Source organism: Hypanus sabinus, chromosome 5 (assembly GCF_030144855.1).
Source record: "Hypanus sabinus isolate sHypSab1 chromosome 5, sHypSab1.hap1, whole genome shotgun sequence".
Classification (NCBI taxonomy): Eukaryota; Metazoa; Chordata; class Chondrichthyes; order Myliobatiformes; family Dasyatidae; genus Hypanus; species Hypanus sabinus.
In genome coordinates, this window is record NC_082710.1 from 162,139,676 (window position 1) to 162,161,450 (window position 21,775).

The following is a 21,775-nucleotide window of genomic DNA, read 5'->3' on the forward strand; positions in this document are numbered from 1 at the left end:
CTTTGTTAAATAAAGTCAACTTTTTCATTTCATCTCCAAGAGTTTTTGACATCAGCACCTCTCTGTGAAGAAAGCAGTGTGTTGTGACAACGTCAGGATTTTCTTTTTTACAAGAGAAATGAAACCTCTCATGGAGCCATCGAGGGGCACCATCAGTACAGATGCCAACACGGTTCCTCCAAGACAGACCTTTTGTTTCCAGATATGAAGACAAAACATTAAATATATCATGGCTTTTGCTTGTTTCAGGCAGCACTTTGCAACAGAAAAAGTTTTCTTGAATTTCACCATCATTTGCAAATTTTACAAATGCTACAACATGACATTTATTGGTCAAATATGTTGACTCATCACCTTGGATAGAGAAGCTGTTGGTTTTCACTTCATCACACAAAACCTCTTCAACATCATGTGACATGTCATCAACACGTCGACTTATCGAACTGTTTGAGGGTGGCCGCCTTCTCGTCCGAACAAAATCCATGTTAGAGCCCATTCTCGAGCTACTATTTATGGACAACTGTGCTCGTCTCACGCACACAGAGGACATGCTACAGGCTGCAGTCACTCAGTTCACCAAGGCTGCGAGGGCTTTGGGGTTAATGGTCAGTCTGAAGAAAACAATGATCCTCCGTCAGAAGCCCCCTCATGGGGTTTACAACCCATCTCGGATCATCACTGACGACCACCCTCTCACCACGTTCACCTACCTGAGCAGTGTCAGATCCAATGACGCTACGGTAGTAAGGGACCTTGACAATCGACTTGCCAGAGGTAGCAGTGCCTTCAGATGCCTCCAGAAACATGTGGAAGAACACCAGCTGAGTCTGTCCATAAAAATCCAGGTGTACAGGGCTGCTGTCATCACAACACTGCTATACGGCTCCGAAGCCTGGGTCTTGTACCACAAGCAAATCCAGTTGCTCAAGTACGTCCATCAGTGCTGCCTCTGCTCCGTTGTGGGTATCAGCTGACCGGATCGTGTCTCCAACAATGAGTTCCCGGAGAAGCTCAACGTCCAAGCATTGAAGCCACTTTGCTGCTCCGGCAGCTCTGCTGGCCAGGACACGTCTCACATGGACAACTCCAGGTTACCGAAAGCTGTACTCTACAGAGAACTCTCTCAGGGAAAGAGAGATCACTGTGTCCTGCACAAGAGGTACAAGTACCTCCGTGCAATACAGCACTCACCAATTATCAGCCTATGTTCCACCCCTCTGTACAGTACAACACTCACCATTTATCAACCTACTATCCTCCCCTCCGTGCAGTACAACACTCACCAATTATCAGCCTATGTTCCACCCCTCTGTACAGTACAACACTCACCATTTATCAGCCGACTATCCTCCCCTCCGTGCAATACGGTTCTCAACATCTGTCAATGGCCAAATAAACACGGCCCTACTCTGCACTGCCATACTGGGCTGAGAGACCTCTAATGAGATTGCTAACGGGTCTGCTCGGTCACTGCCCACCACTGTGAGTGTCAGCATCACACATTACACTGAGTTCAAAAATCAAAGTTTATTTTCAATCACAAACTCTCAGGGAACCCCGGTTGAGAAAGCCTGGAATAGATGGCTTTGCTGCCAAATTTGCAGATGACACAAAGATTGGTGGAGGGGCTGGTAGGGTTGAGGAAAAAGGGAGGCTGCAGAAGGACTTAGACAGATGAGGAGAATGGGCAAGAGAGTGGCAAATGAAATACGATGTTGGAAAATGCATGGTCAAGCACATTGGTAATAGAAATAAATATGCAGACAATTTTCTAAACAGGGAGGAAATCCAAAACTCTGAGATGCAAAGGCACTTGGGAATCCTTGTGCAGAACATCCTAAAGTTTATCTTGCAGGTTGAGTCAGTGGTGAGGAAGACAAATGCAATGTTAACATTTATTTCAGGAGGACTAGAATATAAGAGCAGGGATGTGATGCTGAGGCTTTATAAGGCCCTGGTGAGGCCTCACCTTGAGTATTGTGAACAGTTTTGGGCTCCTCCGCTAAGAAAAGACGTGCTGGCCTTTGAGAGGGTTCAGAGGAGGATCACAAGGATGATTCGGGGAATGAAAGTGTCATCCTATGAAAAACGTTTGATGGCTCTGGGCCTGTACTCGCTACAATTTAGAGGGATTTTGAATTTTGAAAGGCCTATACAGAGTAGATGTGGAAAGGATGTTTCCCAAGTTGGGGGAGTCTAGAATAAGCAGACACAACCCCAGGACAGAGGGGCATCTATTTGAAACAGAGATGCTGAGAAATTTCTTTGGCCAGAAGATGGTAAATTTGTGGAATTTGTTAACACAGGCAACTGTGGAGGCCAGGTCGTTGGTTGTATTTGAGGTGGAAATTGATAGATTGTTGATTGGCCAAGGCATTAAAGGTTACAGGGAGAAGGTCCGGGAATTTGGGACTGAGTAGGGGTAAAAAAGAATTAGCCATGATCAAATGACAGAGCAGACTTGATGGGCCAAAAGGCCTAATTCTGTTCCTATGTCTTATGGTCTTGTAGGCTTCTAAACAGTAATTACTGAACCCATCAGAGTGAATGAATTCAAAAATCTGAGTGAAGGAAATGTGTCCCTTGGATCTTATGGTGGACAATCACTCAGACATGTATCACTGGTTACCGATGGACTTCCTGGACAACCACTATCCTTATCCATGTTAAATGTCCCAACATTTGGACAGTTTAGTCTGCACTCACATTGAGTTCAGTTTTTTCTTGGACCAGAACACTGTTTGAAGCCTTGAGCATCTGGGTGTGGTGATGGTTCAGTCCTCAACAACAGAACAGGCTTCACAGTGGAACTTCAGTGCTGTAGCTGGGGCTGGGTATTGTCACCACAGGCAGGACCACATCAACTGAAACCTTCACCATCTCTAGAATAATACAAAGCTGATTTGCAGTGGATTGTTACCTCATCTGCTGGATATGTACACAGGGAGACTGCAGTGTATCTGACAATTCTGCATGTGCAGACACTCGATAAGGGATTACAGGAGTTGTCAAATATGTGTTTATTTGTGTTTTTCTGCTGTTTCCTGGATTCTGTACTTGCTGCCAGTGTGAGAGAGATCCCTGGACTTTCTTCAGTCCGGTGTTCCGATTTCTGCTCCATTTCTGAACTGGTTGGGTTTCTCTGTGAATAAGAAGCCTGACTGACTCAGGGTCCATCTTCATTACCAAGAACACATTGTAAATTGATGCTTATGTTAAATAATTTGTGTAGATCTGTTACTATGGCTTTCAAACTGATTAGTTTTCATTTATCCAAAGACGGTGATAGATTTCAAAGACAGATATCGGTCTATAATGTTGGATTTCTCCTTGTCATCGTCATTGCTACAATTTCCTGGATGGTGTTTAAAGGTATGTGCTGAAATATTATTCTGTATTTCCATGTAAATGATGAACTCTGTTCTCTGGAGTTTGGTTGGAAAGAAGAGAGTATCTCAGTCAGGATGTTGTGAACTGCTTTACCAGGACCACCAGCACCTGAAGTCCTCAGTCCCACAGCTGATGTCCTTTCCCACAGGGGGATCTGCTGGAGGTTTAGACTTTAATGACATTTCACTGATGCTCATGGAACTGAAGGCAAAATGTTGACCTGAGTAGACAGTTGCCTCAATGGGACAAGGCAGAGTGTGGGGATAATTTGCAGGAGATTACGTGGCCCATGTTGGGAGAATGTGACTAATGGTGTCCTGCAAGGATCTGTGTTTGGATTACAACTTGTCTCAGATTTATGGAGGTGTGACTGTTTGCCTGATGACATTTCCCAATGAAACAAGGAGAAGTGGGAGCAGCTTTGTGGTCAACAGGGATTAATAGATGGGAATGAGCAAAACCAGGGATAAATGCCACTCTACAGCTAGACAAATTCATGTGGGCATCAGGATTCTGACAAGTCCTTAATAGGTCTTGGAGACAGAGAGGAATTTTGAGTCCCAAATCACAGGAAGGAGGAATTGGTCTTTAAGGATTCTGGTGTATATTTACTGAGCAGAATTTGCAGAAAATAAGGCTGTGCTGAATGGATCTGAGACAGTTAAAGGGTGAATTAGTTAAATTTTACAAGACAAATTTTACAAGAAAAAGAGCTTTGACCAGCATCAGAAGTTTGGAGAGAAGGGGACATCAATTTGGTTCATTTCTCGAGGATAAAAGGCAGCAGCAGGTGACGGTTTAGTGACCAGTCGCCAGTCAGTGTTTGAGATTGATTAGTGAGAGCAAGTTAAAGGAAGGCAGGGACAAGCACAGTGTCCATCGTCTCAGTGGACATCGTCAGAGTGGTGATCTCGAGGCTTCAGCTCTTCAAAGAGAGGCTTCGCTCAGAGAAAGCAATGGAAAGAAAAACTTATGTTTTTTTCCCCTTCTCTTCTTTATATTTGCCCAGTTAGAACAGTAGAGATGTCAGGCAGGATAGTGAAATGCTCCTCTTGCGTGATGTGGGAATACAGGGAGACCTCCAGTGTCCCTGTGACACCAACTGAGAGAAGTGCGTCCAGCTGCCGCTTCTAACAAACAGTGTTAAGGAATTGGAGCTGGAACTGGATGAATTCCAGATCTTTTTTGATGCTGAAGGGGTGATAGAGCAGACATATCAAGTGGTAGTTACACCCAAGGTGCAGGCCACAGGAAACTGGGTGAAAGTCGGGAAGGGGAAAGGGGTTAAGGAACCAGTGAGAGTACCCCCGTGGCTATTTCCTTCAAAAGCAGGTATATCACTTTGAGACCAATACAGAAGGGATGATTTACCCCTGAACTGGAGAGGGAAGGTTTGTTGATGCTTCATGGTGGGATTTAAACTGGAGTTGCAGGGAGATGGGAACCAGAGTGTCAGAACAGTCAGTGGAGAGGTTGTGGAGGCAGCTGTTGGTAAGACCACAGATGAAGATCAAAAGCTTGAGCACAGTGCGACTGGTGTCCTGAGCTGCATATATTTCAATGCAAGAAGTACTGTAGGAAAGGCAGGTAACAGTGGTGACTAAAAACACAAAATGCTGGCAGAACTCAGCAGGCCAGACAGCATCTATGGGAGGAGGTAGTGACGACGTTTTGGGCCGAAACCCTTCACCAGGAGTGAAGTAACATGGGATGGTCGAGGGGGGATAAGAAGTGGGGGGAGGGATGAAGTAGAGAGCTGGGAAGTGATAGGCTGGAGGGAAATGGGCTAGGGGGAAGGTGGAGAATTATGGGAAATAAAAGAGAAAGAAAGGTCTTTCCTTTGGCTCCTCCCACTTCCTCCAAACTAAAGGTGTAGCCATGGGCACCCGCATGGGTCCTAGCTATGCCTGCTATTTTGTCGGCCATGTGGAGCAGTCTATGTTCCAAGCCTACACCGGTATCTGTCCTCCTCTTTTCTTGCGTTATATCAACGACTGCATCGGTGCTGCTTCCTGCACACATGCTGAGCTTGTCGACTTCATTAACTTCGCCTCCAACTTTCACCCCGCCCTCAAATTCACCTGGTCTATTTCCAACACCTCCCTCCCTTTCTAGAACTTTCTGTTTCTATCTTTGGAGACAGCCTATCCACCGACGTCTACTACAAACCTACAGACTCCCACAACTACCTAGATTATTCCTCCTCCCACCCTGTCTCCTGCAAAAATGCTATCCCTTTCTCTCAATTCCTCCGCCTCTGCCGCATCTGCTCTCAGGATGAGGCCTTTCATTCTTGGACAAAGGAAATGTCTTCCTTTTTTAAAAGAAAGGGGCTTCCCTTCGTCCACTATCAACTCTGCCCTCCATCGTGTCTCCCATATTTCACGCACCTCTGCCCTCACCCCATCCCCCGCCAGCCCACCAGGGATAGAGTTCCCCTGGTCCTCATCTATCACCCTACCAGTCTACAGATCCAACGTATAATCCTCCGTAACTTCCGCCACCTCCTACGTGATCCCACCACCAGCCACATCTTCCCCTCCCCCCCACTCTCAGCTTTCCACAGGGATCACTCCCTACGCGACTCCCTTGTCCATTTATCCCCCCCATCCCTCCCCACGGACCTCCCTCCGGGCACTCATTCCTGCAAACGGAAGAAGTGCTACACCTGCCCCCACACTTCTTCCCTCACCACCATCCCAGGCCCCAGACAGTCCTTTCAGGTGAGGCACCACTTCACCTGCGAGTCAGCTGGGGTGATGTACTGTATCCGGTGCTCCCGATGTGGCCATTTATACATTGGGGAGACCCGCCGCAGACTGGGAGACCATTTCGCCGAACACTGGCGCTCAGTCCTCCAGCAGTGGCGGTATCTCCCTGTGGCCACACACTTCAACTCCACAGACCACTCCCACTCCAACATGTCTGTCCATGGCCTCCTCTACCGTCAAGATGAGGCCAGACGCAGGTCGATGGAGCAATACCTTATCTCCCGCCTAGGTAGCCTCCTTCCTGCTGGCATGAACATCCAACTCACTGACCTCCGTTGATACCCCTGCCCCCCACCCTTACCCCCATCCCTATCTATTATTTTGTTCTGGTTCTCTTTCTCTCTCTTTTTTCCTCCTCACTATAATCTCTCCCCCCAGCCCTACCTTTCTTTCTCTTTTATTTCCCATAATTTCCACCCTCCCCCTACCCCATTTCCCTCCAGCCTATCACTTCCCAGTTCTCTACTTTATCCCTCCCCCCACTTCTTATCCCCCCTCACTCCTGATGAAGGGTTTCGGCCCGAAACGTCATTATTACCTCCTCCCATAGATGCTGTCTGGCCTGCTGAGTTCTGCCAGCATTTTGTGTTTTTAAAGGAAGGTACCACTGTGGTATCATCAGCAAATTTAATGATCAGGTTCTCCTTGAATCTGGCTGCACAGTCATGTGTTAGCAGTGTAAACAGAAATGGGCTGAGCACACAGCCTTGTGGGGATCCAGTGCTCAGTGTGATGGAGTCAGAGATGTTCCTGCCAAGAAATCTGTCTCTCTGTCAAGAAATCCAGAATCCAGCGACACATGGCAGTGTTAAGGCCAAGCAGTGATAGTTTCTCCACCAGTCTCTGCGGGATGATGGTATTGAACACTATAGACAAACTACAACTACAACGACAAGCTGCTTTGTAGTGGTGACTAGTGGTGTTCCACAGGGGTCTGTGTTGGGACCGATTCTTTTTATGCTATATTTCAATAATTTGGATGATGGAAAATATTTGTAGACAATATGATGATAGATGGATTGGCGGGTTGTTTTGATGAAGTAGAGAGACTACAGACGGACAGTGAGATTAAGGGAATGGGAAAGAAATGACAGATGGAATACCATGTCGGGAACTGTATCGTCATGCTCTTTGCTGGAAGAAGGGAAAGGGTTGATTATTTTCTAAGTGGAGAGAAAATACAAAACAATGAGGTGCAGTGGGGCTTGAGAGTCCTTGTGCAGGATTTCCTGAAGGTTAATTTGCAGGTGGAGTCTGTGATGAGGAAGGCAAATGCAATGTTAGCATTCATTTCAGGAGGACGAGAATAGAAAAACAAGGATGTAATGTTGAACTTTATGAAGCACTGGTGAGTACTGTGAGCAGGTTTGGCCCGTTACCTTAGACAGGATGTGCTGAAACTGGAGAGGATTCAAAGCAGATTCAGGAAAATGATTCTAGGATTGAATAGCTTGTCATATGAAGAGTGTTTGATGGCTCCAGGTCTGTATTCACTGGAATTCAGAAGAATGAGCGGTGACCTCATTGAAACCTATCGAATGGTGAAAGGCCTTGATGTAGTGGATGTGGAGAGGATCTTTCCGATGGTGGGAGAGTTGAAGTCCAGAGGACACAGTCTCGGAATAGAGGGATGTCCTTTTAGAATGGAGATGAGGAGGAATTTCTTCAGACAGAGAGTGGTGAATCTGTGGAATTCTTTGCCACATGCAGCTTCAGAGGCCAAGTCATTATGTATGGCATATTTAAGGAAGAGTTTGATAGATTCTTGATTGGTCAGAGCATGAAGAGATACAGGGAGAAGGCAGAGATTGGGGCTGAGGGGAAAATTGGATCAGCCATGATGAAATGGCAGAGCAGACTCAATGGGCCAAATGCCTAATTCTGCTCCTATTTCTTATGGTCTTATGGTCAGTTTAAAAGGTCACAGAGTTAGAGAGTCCTGTTGCTGCTTGAGGGCATCTGGGACTGGGAAACTTGGGGCAGGAAATTTAATTGCAGAACATTGGTTTGTTCCAGTGTTTTCCAACTGGGATCCCTTTTCCTGGGGTGAAGAAGGAGTAACACACACTGTACAAATGTAACCGGGCACTGTGGGTGCCGGTCACCCTTATGCCCCATCATTTCCTTGTCAGAGACACATGATGTCATTCCCTGTACAACACCCCCCTCTAGTGGACCTGCAGGGTAACTGCATCATGTGTTTTTGACCCCGACAACAACCATTTGTTGTGGTCGTGGTACATATTGGTACCAGTGACATAGGTAGGAAAAGGGAGGAGGTCCTGAAAACGGACTACAGGGAGTTAAGAAGGAAGTTGAGAAGCAGGACCTCAAAGGTAGTAATCTCAGGATTACTGCCTGTGCCATGTAACAGTGAGTATAGGAATAGAATGAGGTGGAGGATAAATGTGTGGCTGAGGGATTGGAGCAGGGGGCAGGGATTCAGATTTCTGGATCACTAGGACCTCTTTTGGGGCAGGTGTGACCTGTACAAAAAGGACGGGTTGCACTTGAATCCCAGGGGGACCAATATCCTGGCAGGGAGGTTTGCTGAGGCTAATGGGGAGAGTTTAAACTAGAATTACTGGGAGGGGGGGGGGGGGTGGGAACCAAACTGAAGAGACAGAGGAAGAGGCGGTTGGCTCACATATAGAGAAAGCTTGTAGACAGTGCGAGAGGGAGGATAGGCAGGTGATAGAGAAGGGACACACTCAAACCGATGGCTTGAGATGTGTCTATTTTAATGCAAGGAGTGTTATGAACAAAGCGGATGAGCTTAGAGCCTGGATCAGTACTTGGAGCGTCCATTACAGAGACGTGGATGACTCAGGGGCAAGAATGGCTACTTGGAGTGCCAGGCTATAGATGTTTCAGAAAAGACAGGGAAGAAGGCAAGAGGTGGGGGCAAGGCACTGCTGATCAGAGATAGTGTCACAGCTACAGAAAAGGAGGAGGTCATGGAGAGATTGTCTACGGAGTCTCTGTGGATGGAAGTTAGGAATAGGAAGGGGTCAATAACTCTACTGGGTGTTTTTTATAGACCACCAAATAGTAACAGAGACATTGAGGAGCTGATAGGGAGACAGATTCTGGAAAGTGTAACACTGACAGGGTTATCATGGTGGCAAATTTTAATTTCTCAAATGTTGATTGGCATCTGTCCAGAGCAAGGGGTTTAGATGGGGTGGAGTTTGTTAGATGTGTTCAGGAAGGTTTCTTGACACAATATGTAGATCAGCCTACAAGAGGAAAGGCTGTAATTGATCTGGTATTGGAAAATGAACCTGGTCAGGTGTCATATCTCTCAGTGGGAGAACATTTTGGAGATAGGTATCACAATTCTATGTCCTTTACAATAGCGTTGGAGAGGGATAGGAACAGACAAGTTAGAAAAGCATTTAATTGGAGTAAGGAGAAATATGAGGCTGTTAGGCAGGAACTTGGAAGCATAAATTGAAAACAGGTGTTCTCGGGGTAATATATGGAAGAAATGTGGCAAATGGTCAAGGGACGTTTGCATAGAGTTCTGCATAAGTACATTCCAATGAGACAGGGAAAGGATGGTAGGACCAGGAAATGTGGTGTACAACGGCTGTTGTAAATCTAGTCAAGAAGAAAAGAAAACTTACGAAAGGTTCAAAAAGCTAGGAAATTATAGAGATCTTGAAGATAATAAGGCAAGCAGGAAGGAGTTTAAGAATGAAATTTTGAGAGCCAGAAGGAGCATGAACAGGCCCTGGCTAACAGGATTAAGGAAAACCCCAAAGTATTCTGCAAGTATGTGAAGAGCAAGAGGATAAGACATGAAAGAATAGGTCCAATCAAGTGTGACAGTGGAAGAGTGTGTATGGAACTGGAGGAGATAGCAGGGGTATTTAATTAATACTTTGCTTCAGTATTCATTTCAGAAAAAGGATCTTGGTGATTGTAGGGATGACTTACAGTGGACTGAAAAGCTTGAGCATGTAGATATTACGAAAGAGGATATGCTAGAGCTTTTGGAAAGCATCAAGTTGGATAAGTCAATGGGACTGGATAAGATGTACCCCAGGCTAGTGTGGGAGGCGAGGGAGGAGATTGCTGAGCCTCCGGCAATGATCTTTGGGAGAGGTTCCGGAGGATTGGAGGGTTGCGGATGTTGTTCCTTTATTCAAGAAAGGAAGTAGGGATAGCCCAGGAAAATGTAGACCAGTGAGTCTTACTTCAGTGGTTGGTAATCTGATTGAAAAGAGACTGAGAGGCAGGATTTATGAACATTTGGAGAGGCATAAAATGATTAGGAATAGTCAGCATGGCTTTGTCAAAAGCAGGTCAGATGAGCCTGATTGAATTTTTTGAGGATGTGACTAAACACATTAAGAGTAGAGCAGTAGATGGAGTGTATATGGATTTCAGCAAGGCATTTGATAAGTTACCCCATGCAAGGCTTATTGAGAAAGTAAGGAGGCATGGGATCCAAGGGGACATTGCTTTGTCGATCCACAATTGGCTTGCACAAAGAGGGTAAAGCGAGGTTGTAAATGGGGCATATTCTGCATGGAGGTCAGTGACCATGTGGTGTGCCTCAGGGATCTGTTCTGGGACCCTTACTCTTTAATTGTTATAAATGAACTGAATGAGGAAGTGGAGGGATGGGTTAGTAAATCTACTGATGACACAAAGGTTGGGGCTGTTGTGGATTGTGCGGAGAGCTGTCAGAAGTGTTTCATTTTGTAAGAATATAGCATTAATGTTAAGACTCTTGGCAGTGTGGAGGATCAGAGGGATTGTGGTTTCCGAGTCCATAGGACACTCAAAGCTGCTATGCAGGTTGACTCTGTGGTTAAGAAGGCATACAGTGCATTGGCCTTCATCAATCATGGGCTTGAGTTTAGGAGCCGAGAGTTAATGTTATGGCTATATAGGACTGGTCAGACCCCAGTTGGAGTACTGTGCTCAGTTCTGGTTGCCTCACCGCAGGAAGGATGTGGAAACCATAGGAAGGATGCAGAGGAGATTTATAAGGATGTTGCCTGGATTGGGGAGCATGTCTTGTGAGAATAGGTTGAGTGAACTGGGCCTTTTCTCCTTGGAGCAACAGAGGATGAGGGGGATCTATTTGAGATATATAAGCTGATGAGAGGAATTGATTGTGCAGATAGTCAGAAGCTTTTTCCCAGGGCTGAAATGGCTAGCACGAGAAGGCATAGTTTTAAGGTGCTTGGAAGTAGATACAGAGGAGATGTCAGGGGTAAGTTTTTTACACAGAGACTGGTGAGTGCATTAAATGGGCTGATGACGACGGTGGAGTTGGCATTCCCTGTACAACACTCCCCTCTAGTGGAGCCGCAGGGTAACTGCATCATGTGTTTCTGGCCACCCCTGTAACTATTGGATTCACTATGGCAGCTCTGAACTGGGACACCTGCAGCTATTAATTACTGACCTTCATCCCTCAGGGCTCCCAAACACCCCGACAACAACCGTTTACTCTGCCGGTGCTGATTTTCTTTCCCCCTCCCTCCATTCCTTCCCATGACTCTGCTGATTCTCTGTTTTAGTTTTGCCATTTGAGTGAGTGTGGTGTAGACTTCCCAGATCTGTATCTGGATCCCGGGGGTTCTGGTCTCAATCCCAGTCCCCACAGAGCCTCTGTAACACTGGCCATGTGGAGCTGGGTCATTTGTCAGCCATGAACAGTTCGAGGGACTAAATCACCTGCTCCTGGAATTAAAAACTGAATCTGCTGGGAATCCTCAGCAAGTAGCAGGTGAAGCACGGACAAGAAATAGGTTGCAGGGAAATAGGGGGGTGGTTGGGAATGGGGTTGATGAGATTTGCTCTGAGAACTGACAAAGTGTCAGTGACGTCCCTCTGTATTATGAGGAAATATGAAACCAGCATCACTCATCAGCTTGTCGGTTTCTGTCACACTGCTTTTTGTTCAGCCTTGCTCAGTATAAACCACGTTCCACATCCCCTCCCACACTGACTGCACGAGATCATTGGCAGAGATCTGCTCTTGAACAGAGTGTGATGAAAGGTGTGTGAAATTGGAGAAGGTCACTGCTGTCCCTCTTCACAGGAAATTAGCTGAGTTTTTCAGTTCATGTGGGCATCAGCCTTCTGTTCAAGAGGCAGCATTCTCTCCTCTTATCACCTTGATTTGGTCACAGATACAGTAATTCAACTGTTTTTAATTGCAGGCCTCAGACCAGAGGATGTAGGAGTTGTCATTACATTGATGGTGGGACTAGTGTTTCCTGCAGCATATGCTATTATATTCATGTGCTGGTCAAGGAAAGAATACCCAGGTACCTGTTATTGTCTAATTTGCATTTCAGCAGAAATACCAAGTGACTCATGTTGACAAAATGAACTCCTCTGACACCCGCACCCCCATCCCCACAGAGTCTCTGGATTCCTGTGGTAACCAGAATGCAATTGTCCTACATGATTGACAGGTTGAGATATGAAGTGGTGACACAGAATGTCTGGAGTTGTTCTGGAGTCAACTCTGACCTGACTGCAGAGGGGCTTTGGGAGAGGTGACCCTGAGGAGGGAGGGTCAATTCATTAATGATTGACACATCATGCTGTCAAATCATAATATAATACCAAGTTAGCTTCGAGGTGAGGATCAAATCAAATGAAATCAGGTTTAATTTTCATTCAAACCATACAGCTGAATGAGACAGTGTTCCCCTTGGGCCAAGGTGCAAAAACATGTCCGCGCATTCAAAATTAAAAAAAGTAAATAAAAGTACATAATCAGGTTGGAAAACACATTTTTCAAGACCCTGCATGACAAGTCCATAAATGATGGTTCCCAGCAGTCCAGTCTATAATTCCATCAAGCCAACACCGGGGTGGGGCAGCACCAATGGGAGAGGCCACCCCCTCACCTAGCCCGGACCCCACACTGTAACACAAGCCCAAGGACGGGGGCATAGACATCACTACAACTGAGGCGACACTGCTGCCTCGCTGCCTGGGAAGCAGCCCAGCGGCAATCAATGTCCAACAGGGTCTTGCGATCACAAAAGAAATGTCCAAGACAGTCACTCGTGGTTTCACTACACGCTGCCATCACGCCAACTCGAAAGCACCAACTCCAAGTAGCCGGCAGCTGCATGGTCTGCACTCCGATCAGCCTCGACCTTCATTTACCGTTAAATGCCCGATCTTTCATGCTGACCTGCCTGTCCCCATATTGTCACGTTTTCACCTTGGATTAGAGCATCTCCTGTCACCACCGACACCTTTGAGCATTGAGGTGCCGTAATGTTCCAATATTCACCATGGGGACAGGGTTCCCAGTCAAACAGTGTAACTCCATTGCTGAAGCTGGGACTGGTTATTATCACCACTGGCAAGACCATGTCAATTGCAGCACTGGATCACTGGGATAATACGACTGAGCTTATTTACAGTGGGGTCTTGTCTCATTTGCTCAGTGTGTACACAGAGAGACTGCAGTCTTCCTGCCATTTCCATCTTCACGGCCTGAGGACAGTGGATACCCAGGTTTTACAATATATTTCCAGAACTAACGACAAGGTCTTTAGTCTCTCTGGGGATCTCCACACACTGACAGTGGAGTGAACTCTCTGACCCTCCCTCACTGTATTGCTCTGACACCTGGTCCTTTTCCAACCTGGTGGAATTGTCTCAGGTTTAGGACATTCATTATCACAGCCGACCTGACCAATCCCAGTCCACGTCTGTTATCTGGAACACTTGTCCACTGAAACATATGTAGAACTGTTTGTGTTGATCAGTTTTGAAACAGTTTGAAACAGTTCTAATGTTGTTGTTCATTTCTCCCTGTGGACTCTAGACGACAAGCGGTGGTGGTGGTGCCTGAATATTTGTAACATTGTGGCTCTTGTCTTCATCCTCATTGCCTTCATTTGCTGGATTGTGTCTGAAGGTATGTGCACAAATATTCTTAAATTACATTAAAATGGTCTCTGTGTTACTCAGTGCAGGAGTGGAATGAGTATCTCAGTCAGTACATTGTGAACTGCTTTATATGGAACACCAGCACCTGCCGTCACATCGTCACATTGTGTCAGGTTGGACGTGGCCAGACAAGGTTATTGAACATCGAAGGTTTATGTTAATTGGCTCTGCAATTAATCACATGGTTTTATTGGTAATAAATTGAGAGCCTGAAGTGTTTTCTCACATTTAAAGTGGGAATTTCGGACCAAACTTGAATTGTAGAAGGATGCTTCACAAATAGGAGAAAATCTGCAGATGTGGGAAATCCAAATCAATGCAGACAAAATGCTGGAGGAGCTCAGAAGGTCAGGCAGCATCTATAGAAAAAAGTAAACAGTCGACATTTTGGACCGAGATCCTTCATCAGATCTCGTTGACCGTTTACTCTTTTCCACAGACCTGCCTCAGTGATAAACATCCAGTAGCACAGATAACCATTGTGATGAAGTGCCGTGAGAGGTTGGTTATGAACCATATCAACTCCTGCCTGAGAAGTGACTTGGATTCACTTCAACTTGCCGACAGTCACAACAGGTCAACAGCAGATGCCTCTTCACTGGCTCTTCACTCAGCCCTGGAACATGTGGACATTGAGGAAGCTCACTTTGACCAACAGGACATGTGGGCACCTTCATGAGCTCCCTCAGCCTCTGCTGACCCTATGATTTTAGTGTCTGTGGCTGATGTCAGAGCATCCTTCAGACACGTGAAACCGGTGTTAGTATCTGGCCAGACAATGTACCAGGTCAAGTAGAGAAGACCTGTTCTGATCAACTGGCAGGAGTGTTTCTGACATATTTAACCTCTTACTTCAGCAGTCTGAGATACTGCCTCAAGCAGAACTTCAATCACACCGATGCCCAACGAGAACGTGGTGACCTGCCTCAGTGACTATCATCCCGTTGCATTTCTGTCCACAGTGATGGAGTGCTTTGAGAGTTGGTTATGAAGCATATAATCCCCGCCTAAGAAGTGACTTGAATTGACTCCAATTTGCTTACAGTCACAACAGGTCAACAGCAGATGCCGTTTCATTGGTTTTCCACTCAGCCCTGGAACATCTGGACAGTGAAAATGCAAACATCAGGATGCTCTTCATTGACCACAACTCAGCATTCATCACTATCATCCTCTCGAAGATAATCACTAAGTTCCAAGACCTAGGCCTTAATACTTCTTGTACAACTGGATCCTCAATTTCCTCACTTGTAGACTCTAGTCAGTTCGGATTGGGAGCAACATCTCCTCTGCAATCACATCTGTACAGGTGTGCCACAAGGCTGTGTGCTTCGCCCACTGCTCCACTCGCTTTATTGAATTGAATTGACTTTACTTCTTACATCCTTCACATACATGAGGAGTAAAAATCTTTATGTCTCCATCTAAATGTCCAATGTGCAATCATAGTAAGCTTAATATAATTGATAATAAATAGAACAATCAATGGAATATAGAGTACACTCAATTCAGTGTGAGTTCATCAGTCTGATGGCCTGGTGGAAGAAGCTGTCCCCGAGCCTGTTGGTTCTGGCTTTTATGCTGCGGTACCGCTTCCCGGATGGTAACAGCTGGAATAGATTGTGGTTGGGATGGCTTGGGTCCCCAGAGATCCTACGGGCCCTTTTTACACACCTGTCCTTGTAAATATCCTGAATAGTGTGAAGTTTACACCTACAGATGTGCTGGACTGTCCGCACCACTCACTTGTGACTGTGAGGCTAAGCACAGATCCAATGGCATTTTAAAGTTTAAAGTGGTCAGATTGGCACAGTGTCCAATGCTCCCTCAGTCAACATCTTCCAGTAAGCCCACAAAAATGTCCTTTACATCTGTTTTTCATATTTAATGTGTTTCTGGACCTGTTAGAGCCAGTGATTTAGTCTGGAGATCGTTTGTGTGATCCGGCACTTCACTCTCTTCAAGAAGATTCCAGGAAGCAAGCATGTACTCGGAAAGCCTCAAGGTGAAGAATCTTTGAGACGGGATGTGAGCCAATGTTCGACTCCATTTCACCGATTAAAGCGTCCACTAATTGTTGATGAAAGCGCGAGGAAGATTGAGACATGAAGATGAATGCCGAAGGAGCGCGAGAGCTCAGTGCCGACTACCTTCCTTTTGATCGCAGTCGGGAAGGAGTCTGTGAGCGGCCTATCACGGTGTGGCTCGTAGTGGCAGGCGGGGAGGCCTCTGCACTCGCGGGGTGTCTCCCTCTTCAGGAACAGTTATTACCCTCAACTATCAGGCTCCTGAACCAGTGTGGAGAACTTCACGCACCTCAGTACCAAACTGATGCCACAAACTATGGACACATTTTCAAGGACTCCACAACTCGTGTTTCTTTTAGCTGCACAGTTTGTTTTCTGTTGAACTGCCTGTTTGTCTGTCTGTGTTTGTGTGTAGTTATTCACTGATTCTATTGAACTTCCCTGTTCTACTGTGAATGCCTGCAAGAAAGTGAATCTTAAATTAGTAAACAGTGACGTATACACACTTGGATAATACATTTACGTTGAACTAACTTTTTGCTTTGTATCATAAATGTGATTGGACATATGACTGTGTTAAATGTACGTTTAAACTGGGAGTGGGTGTGGAGAATCAGTGTGAATTTACTCAGTGGGTTCACTTCTGTACATTTCAGATCAAAGCTGCAAGACCAACATTCCAATCTGGATCCTGTTAGCTCTATTCGGGGTCACAGTTGTGATAGCGTTGTCCAGATTCTTTCCAGTTTGCAGTAAGTATCAAAATCAAAGCATTTTCTAAAGAACTCAATCACTGTGAAAACTTTCCCCTGGTCTCACCATCACTTCAGCTTCTAAAGGGAGCCTTTGTGGGGAAATCTCCAGCACATTATCAACTCTGTCCCAATTGGCTGCTGTCACTCGGGAACAGATCTGGCCCGAATTTTACTGTTTCTGTTGGAAGTTCTGCTCAGAGATGCTGGAATCTCACAGTTGGTGAGCTGATGGGGTTTCGGTCTCCTGCTGGAGTGTGGAAGTCTGGAACTTTTGGGCTGAGTTCAGGAGATTTCCTTCTGTGCCTGCCGGGAAATTATTGGAGGGAATTCTAAGGCATTGAATTTGTGTACAATTGAAAAGGTTGGATCTGATTATGGATTTGTCAGTAAGGCCCAGAGTCCGGGAAACCCAATCTCTCTAATCTGAGGAGACAGCAAAGAAAATTGATGAAGGCAATGTGAAAGTTGTTCTCCATGTGGACTTCAGTAAGTCATTTGACATGGTCCCACATGAGAGACTGATCCAGAAGCCTAACACACCCAGGATCCAAGGTGACAGAAGGCAGAGGTCGTGTTGGAAGAAAGTTTATTTCTGATTTGAAGTCTGCACGTACTTGAGTACAGTAGTGAATGGTTCGGGGGCTTCTGCACTTTGTGATATACATTACTGGATCTAGTTCTGGGTAATGAACCTGGTCAGGTGACAGACCTCTTGTTGGGAAGCATTTTGATCAGAGTGATCACAACTCCCTTAGCTTCAGCATAACTATGGAAAGGGATAAAATCAGACAAAATGGTAAAGTGCTTAACTGGGGAAGGGATGAGCCAGGAGCTAGTAAATTGGAAACAGATGTTCAAAGGGGGAAGCACAGAATTAATGTGGGAGAAGTTTAGTGACCACTTAAGCTGGGTTCAGGATAGGTTTGTCCCACTGAGTCAAGGAAAAAATGGTAGGAAAACGGAACAGTGGCTGACGAAACACGTGAGGCAACTCGTCAAGAGGAAAAAGGAAGGATATGTTAGATATAAGAAGCACAAGGTAGGAGGGGCTTATGAGAAATATAGGGTAGCCAGGAAGGAGCTAAAGAAAGGACTTAGGAGAGCTTGAAGGGGGCATGAGAAGGCCTTGGCATGTAGGATTAAGGAGAACCCCAAGGCGTTCTATGCGTATGTGAAGAATAGGAGGATGATGAGAATGAAGGTGGGACCGCTAAAGGATAAAAAGGGCAACATGTGCCTGGAGGTGAAAGAGGTTGGGGAGGTCCTAAATGAATACTTTGCTTCAGTATTCACAAGTGAAAAGGATCTTGATCAGGATGAGGTCGAGGTAGAGCGGGCCTGTGTGCTGGACAATGTGGAGATTAAGGAAGAAGAAGTGTTGGATCTTATTAAAAACATTAAGATTGATAAATCCCCAAGGCCAAATATGATACACCTTAGGTTGTTGTGGGAATTGAGAGAAGAGATCGCTGGAGCATTAGCTATGATCTTTGAATCCTCTTTGGCTGCAGGGGAAGTGCCAGAGGATTGGAGAATGGCAAATGTAGTTCCCTTGTTTAAAAAAGATAATAGGGAGAAACCTGGGAATTATAGACCGGTGAGTCTTACGTTGGTGGTCTGCAAACTACTGAAAAGGAGTCTTAAGGCTAGGATCTACGAGCATTTGGAAAAGTGCAGTTTACTCATGGATAGTCAACATGGCTTTGTGAAGGGAAGATCGTGCCTCACGAGCCTGACTGTGTTTTTTGAAGAGGTGACAAAAGAAATTGATGAGGGTAGGGCAGTGGATGTGGTCTACATGGACTTTCGCAAAGCATTTGACAAGGTTCCTCATGAGAGACTCATCCGGAAAGTCATGAGGCATGGGATAAGTGGAACCTTGGCTGTTCGGATAAGAAATTGGCTTAAAGGAAGAAAGCAGAGAGTAGCTGTGGAAGGAAAGTATTCTGCATGGAGGTCGGTGACTAGTGGAGTGCCGCAGGGATCTGTCCTGGGACCCCTGCTATTTGTGATTTTTATAAATGACCTGGATGTAGAGGCGGAAGGGTGGGTGAGTAAGTTTGCGGATGACACGAAGATTGGAGGAGTTGTGGATGGAATTGTAGGTGGTTGAAGGTTTCAAGAGGATATAGACAGGCTGCCAAGTTGGGCAGAAAAATGGCAGATGGAGCTCAATCCGGACAAGTGTGAGGTGATGAATTTTGGAAGAACTAACCAGAAGACTGAGTACAGGATTAATAGTCAGTTACTTAAGAGTGTGGATGAACAAAGGGACCTTGGGGTTCAAAGCCATACATCCATCAAGGTCGCTGGGCAGGTTGGTAGGGTAGTTAAGAAGGCCTATGGGATGCTAGGCTTCATTAACAGGGGGATTGAGTTCAAGAGTAGAGAGGTCATGTTGCAACTCTACAAATCTCTTGTGAGACTGCACTTAGAGTATTGTGTTCAATTCTGGTCACCTCATTATAGGAAGGATGTGGAATCTATGGAGAGGGTGCAGAGGAGATTTACCAGGATGTTGCCTGGTTTGGAGAACAAGTCATATGAAGCAAGGTTAGCAGAGCTGGGACTTTTCTCTTTGGAGCATAGAAGAATGAGAGAGGACTTGATAGAGGTCTACAAGATTATGAGAGGCATAGATAGGGTGGATAGTCAGTACCTGTTTCCCAGGGCACCAGTAGCGAACACCAGAGGGCATATGTACAAAATTAAGGGAGGGAAGTTTAGGGGAGACATCAGGGGTAAGTTTTTTACACAGAGGTTTGTGAGTGCCTGGAATGACTTACCAGGGATGGTGGTGGAGGCTAAAACATTAGGGGTATTTAAGAGCACATGGATGAAAGAAAAATGGAGGGTTATGGGGTACTGTGGGTTTAGTACTTTTTTTTAATGATTATATGGGTTGGCACAACATGGAGGGCTGAAGGGCCTGTACTGTGCTGTAGTGTTCTATTGTTCTATATTAATGACTTAGTTGTGAGTGTAGGAGGTATGATTAGTAAGTTTGCAGATGACATGAGAATTGGGGGTGTTGTGGGTGGGGAGGAAAACTGTCTAGGTGTGCAATAGGATATGGAGCAGATGGAAATTTGGGTAGAACATTAGCAAATGGAACTTAATCCTGACAAGTACAAGGTCGTGCATTTTGTCAAATCAAAACAGGGCTTGGACAACTGCAGTACTTGGTAGAAATGTTGAACAGAGAGATTGAGGATTGCAAGTTCATAGCAACACACACAAAATGCTGGAGGAACTCAGCAAGTCAGGCAGCATCTATGGAAATGAGTAAATAGTTGACGTCTCAGGCCGAGACCCTTCTCCAGGACTGGAAGGGAAGGTGAAGAAGCCAGGACGATGTGCTGGGGAAGGGGAAGGAGTACAAGCTACAATGTGATATGTGAAGCCAGCTGGGTGGGGGAGTGGGATGAAGTAAGAAGCGGGGAGGTGATAGTTGGAAAAGGCAAAGGGCTGGAGAGGAATCTGACAGGAGAGGAGAGTGCACCATGGGGAAAAAGGGAAGGAGGAGGGGCACCAGGGGAGGTGATGGGCAGGTGAGGAGAAGAGAAGAGGGAAGTGGAGGGGGGTGCCAGAGTGGGTATAGCAGAAGAGGGAAGGGGAGGGGAAAAGTACTGAAAGTTGGAGAAATCGTTATTCATGCCATCAGGTTGGAGGCTACCAGATGGAATAATGGGTTTTGTTCCTCCAGCCTGAGAGTGGCCTCACATTACAGTGGAGGAGGCCTTGGACCGACATGTCAGAATGGGGAATAGAATTTAAATGGTTGGCCACTGGAAAACTCTGCTTGTTTGCAGATGGAGGGAAGGTTCTCAACAAAATGTTTCCCGATCTGCATCGTGTCTCAATAACGTAGAGGAGGCTGCATCAGGAGCACCAGTTACAGTAGACAAGCCCAATAGATTGCAGATGAAGTGTTGCCTCACCTGGGGGCAATACATTGGTGCCTTGGACTGAGCTGAGTGATGAGGTGAATAGGCAGGTTTAGCACCTCTTTCCATGCAGGGATGTGTCAGGAGGGAGATTAATGGGGAGGGGTGAATGAACAAGGGAATCACAGAAAGCAGAAAGGTGAGGGGGTGGTAAAAATGTCATTTGGTGATTGGGTCCCATTGAAGATGGCAGAGGTTGCAGAGAATGATCTGCTGGATATTCGTGAGTGGTAGGTGAGGGCAAGGAGAACTTTCCCCCTGTTAAGGGGCTGAGATGATGTGGTGAGGGTGGATGTCCAGGAATGGAGAGGATGCAGGTGAGGGTAGCATCACTTGTAGGGGAAGGAAAACCCTGTTCCTTGGAGTAGGACTTCTCTGATGTCCTGGAAAGGGAAACCTCATCCTGGGAATAGATGTGGTGGCATTTTTACAGGAGACTGGCTGGGAGGAGCTGCAGTCAAAATAGCCAAGGGAGTCAGTAGGATTATGAAAGATATCAGTAGATAGTTCATTCCTAGAGATGGAGACAGATAGATCGAGAAAGGAGAGAGAGGTGTCAGAAATGGATGAAGTGAATTTAAGGGCAGGGTGGAAGTTGGAGACAACTATGCAAGTTCATAGTTCTCTTAAAGAGAGAAGTTTTCTTAAAGAAGCCTTAATGTGGATAAGAGGGTGATAGTGTGGAGAAGAATGTAGACAGTATGCTTGTCTTCATAATTTGGGCCATAAAATATAAGAACTGGGACACTAAGTAAGGTCAGAAATTGAAAGATGGGCTGGATGAATTCATGGTGGAGAAGTTGGGGCAGTGGCAAATGTTCAGGTTCTTGGGTCATTGGGATCTCCTCTGGGGATGGAGGCAACCTGTAGAAGATAGACAGTACACACTTGAGCCAGAAAGGGGTCAATATCCTTACAAGAGTGTTTGGGAGTGGGATGGG

The 21,775-nt window shown here is 45.9% G+C and overlaps 1 protein-coding gene across 3 annotated transcripts in view; it reads left to right on the plus strand.

The window, feature by feature from the left end:
* The window catches only part of LOC132394519 (uncharacterized), a 180,151-nt gene that overhangs the window by 151,949 nt on the left and 6,427 nt on the right, over window positions 1–21,775 (plus strand). For all 3 annotated transcript variants that reach the window (XM_059970785.1, XM_059970786.1, XM_059970787.1), the window contains 4 exons: window positions 3,280–3,372; window positions 12,347–12,454; window positions 13,981–14,073; window positions 16,789–16,884. In XM_059970785.1, the coding sequence (XP_059826768.1) occupies window positions 3,280–3,372; window positions 12,347–12,454; window positions 13,981–14,073; window positions 16,789–16,884 (390 nt within the window). The remainder of the gene's footprint in view (window positions 1–3,279; window positions 3,373–12,346; window positions 12,455–13,980; window positions 14,074–16,788; window positions 16,885–21,775) is intronic.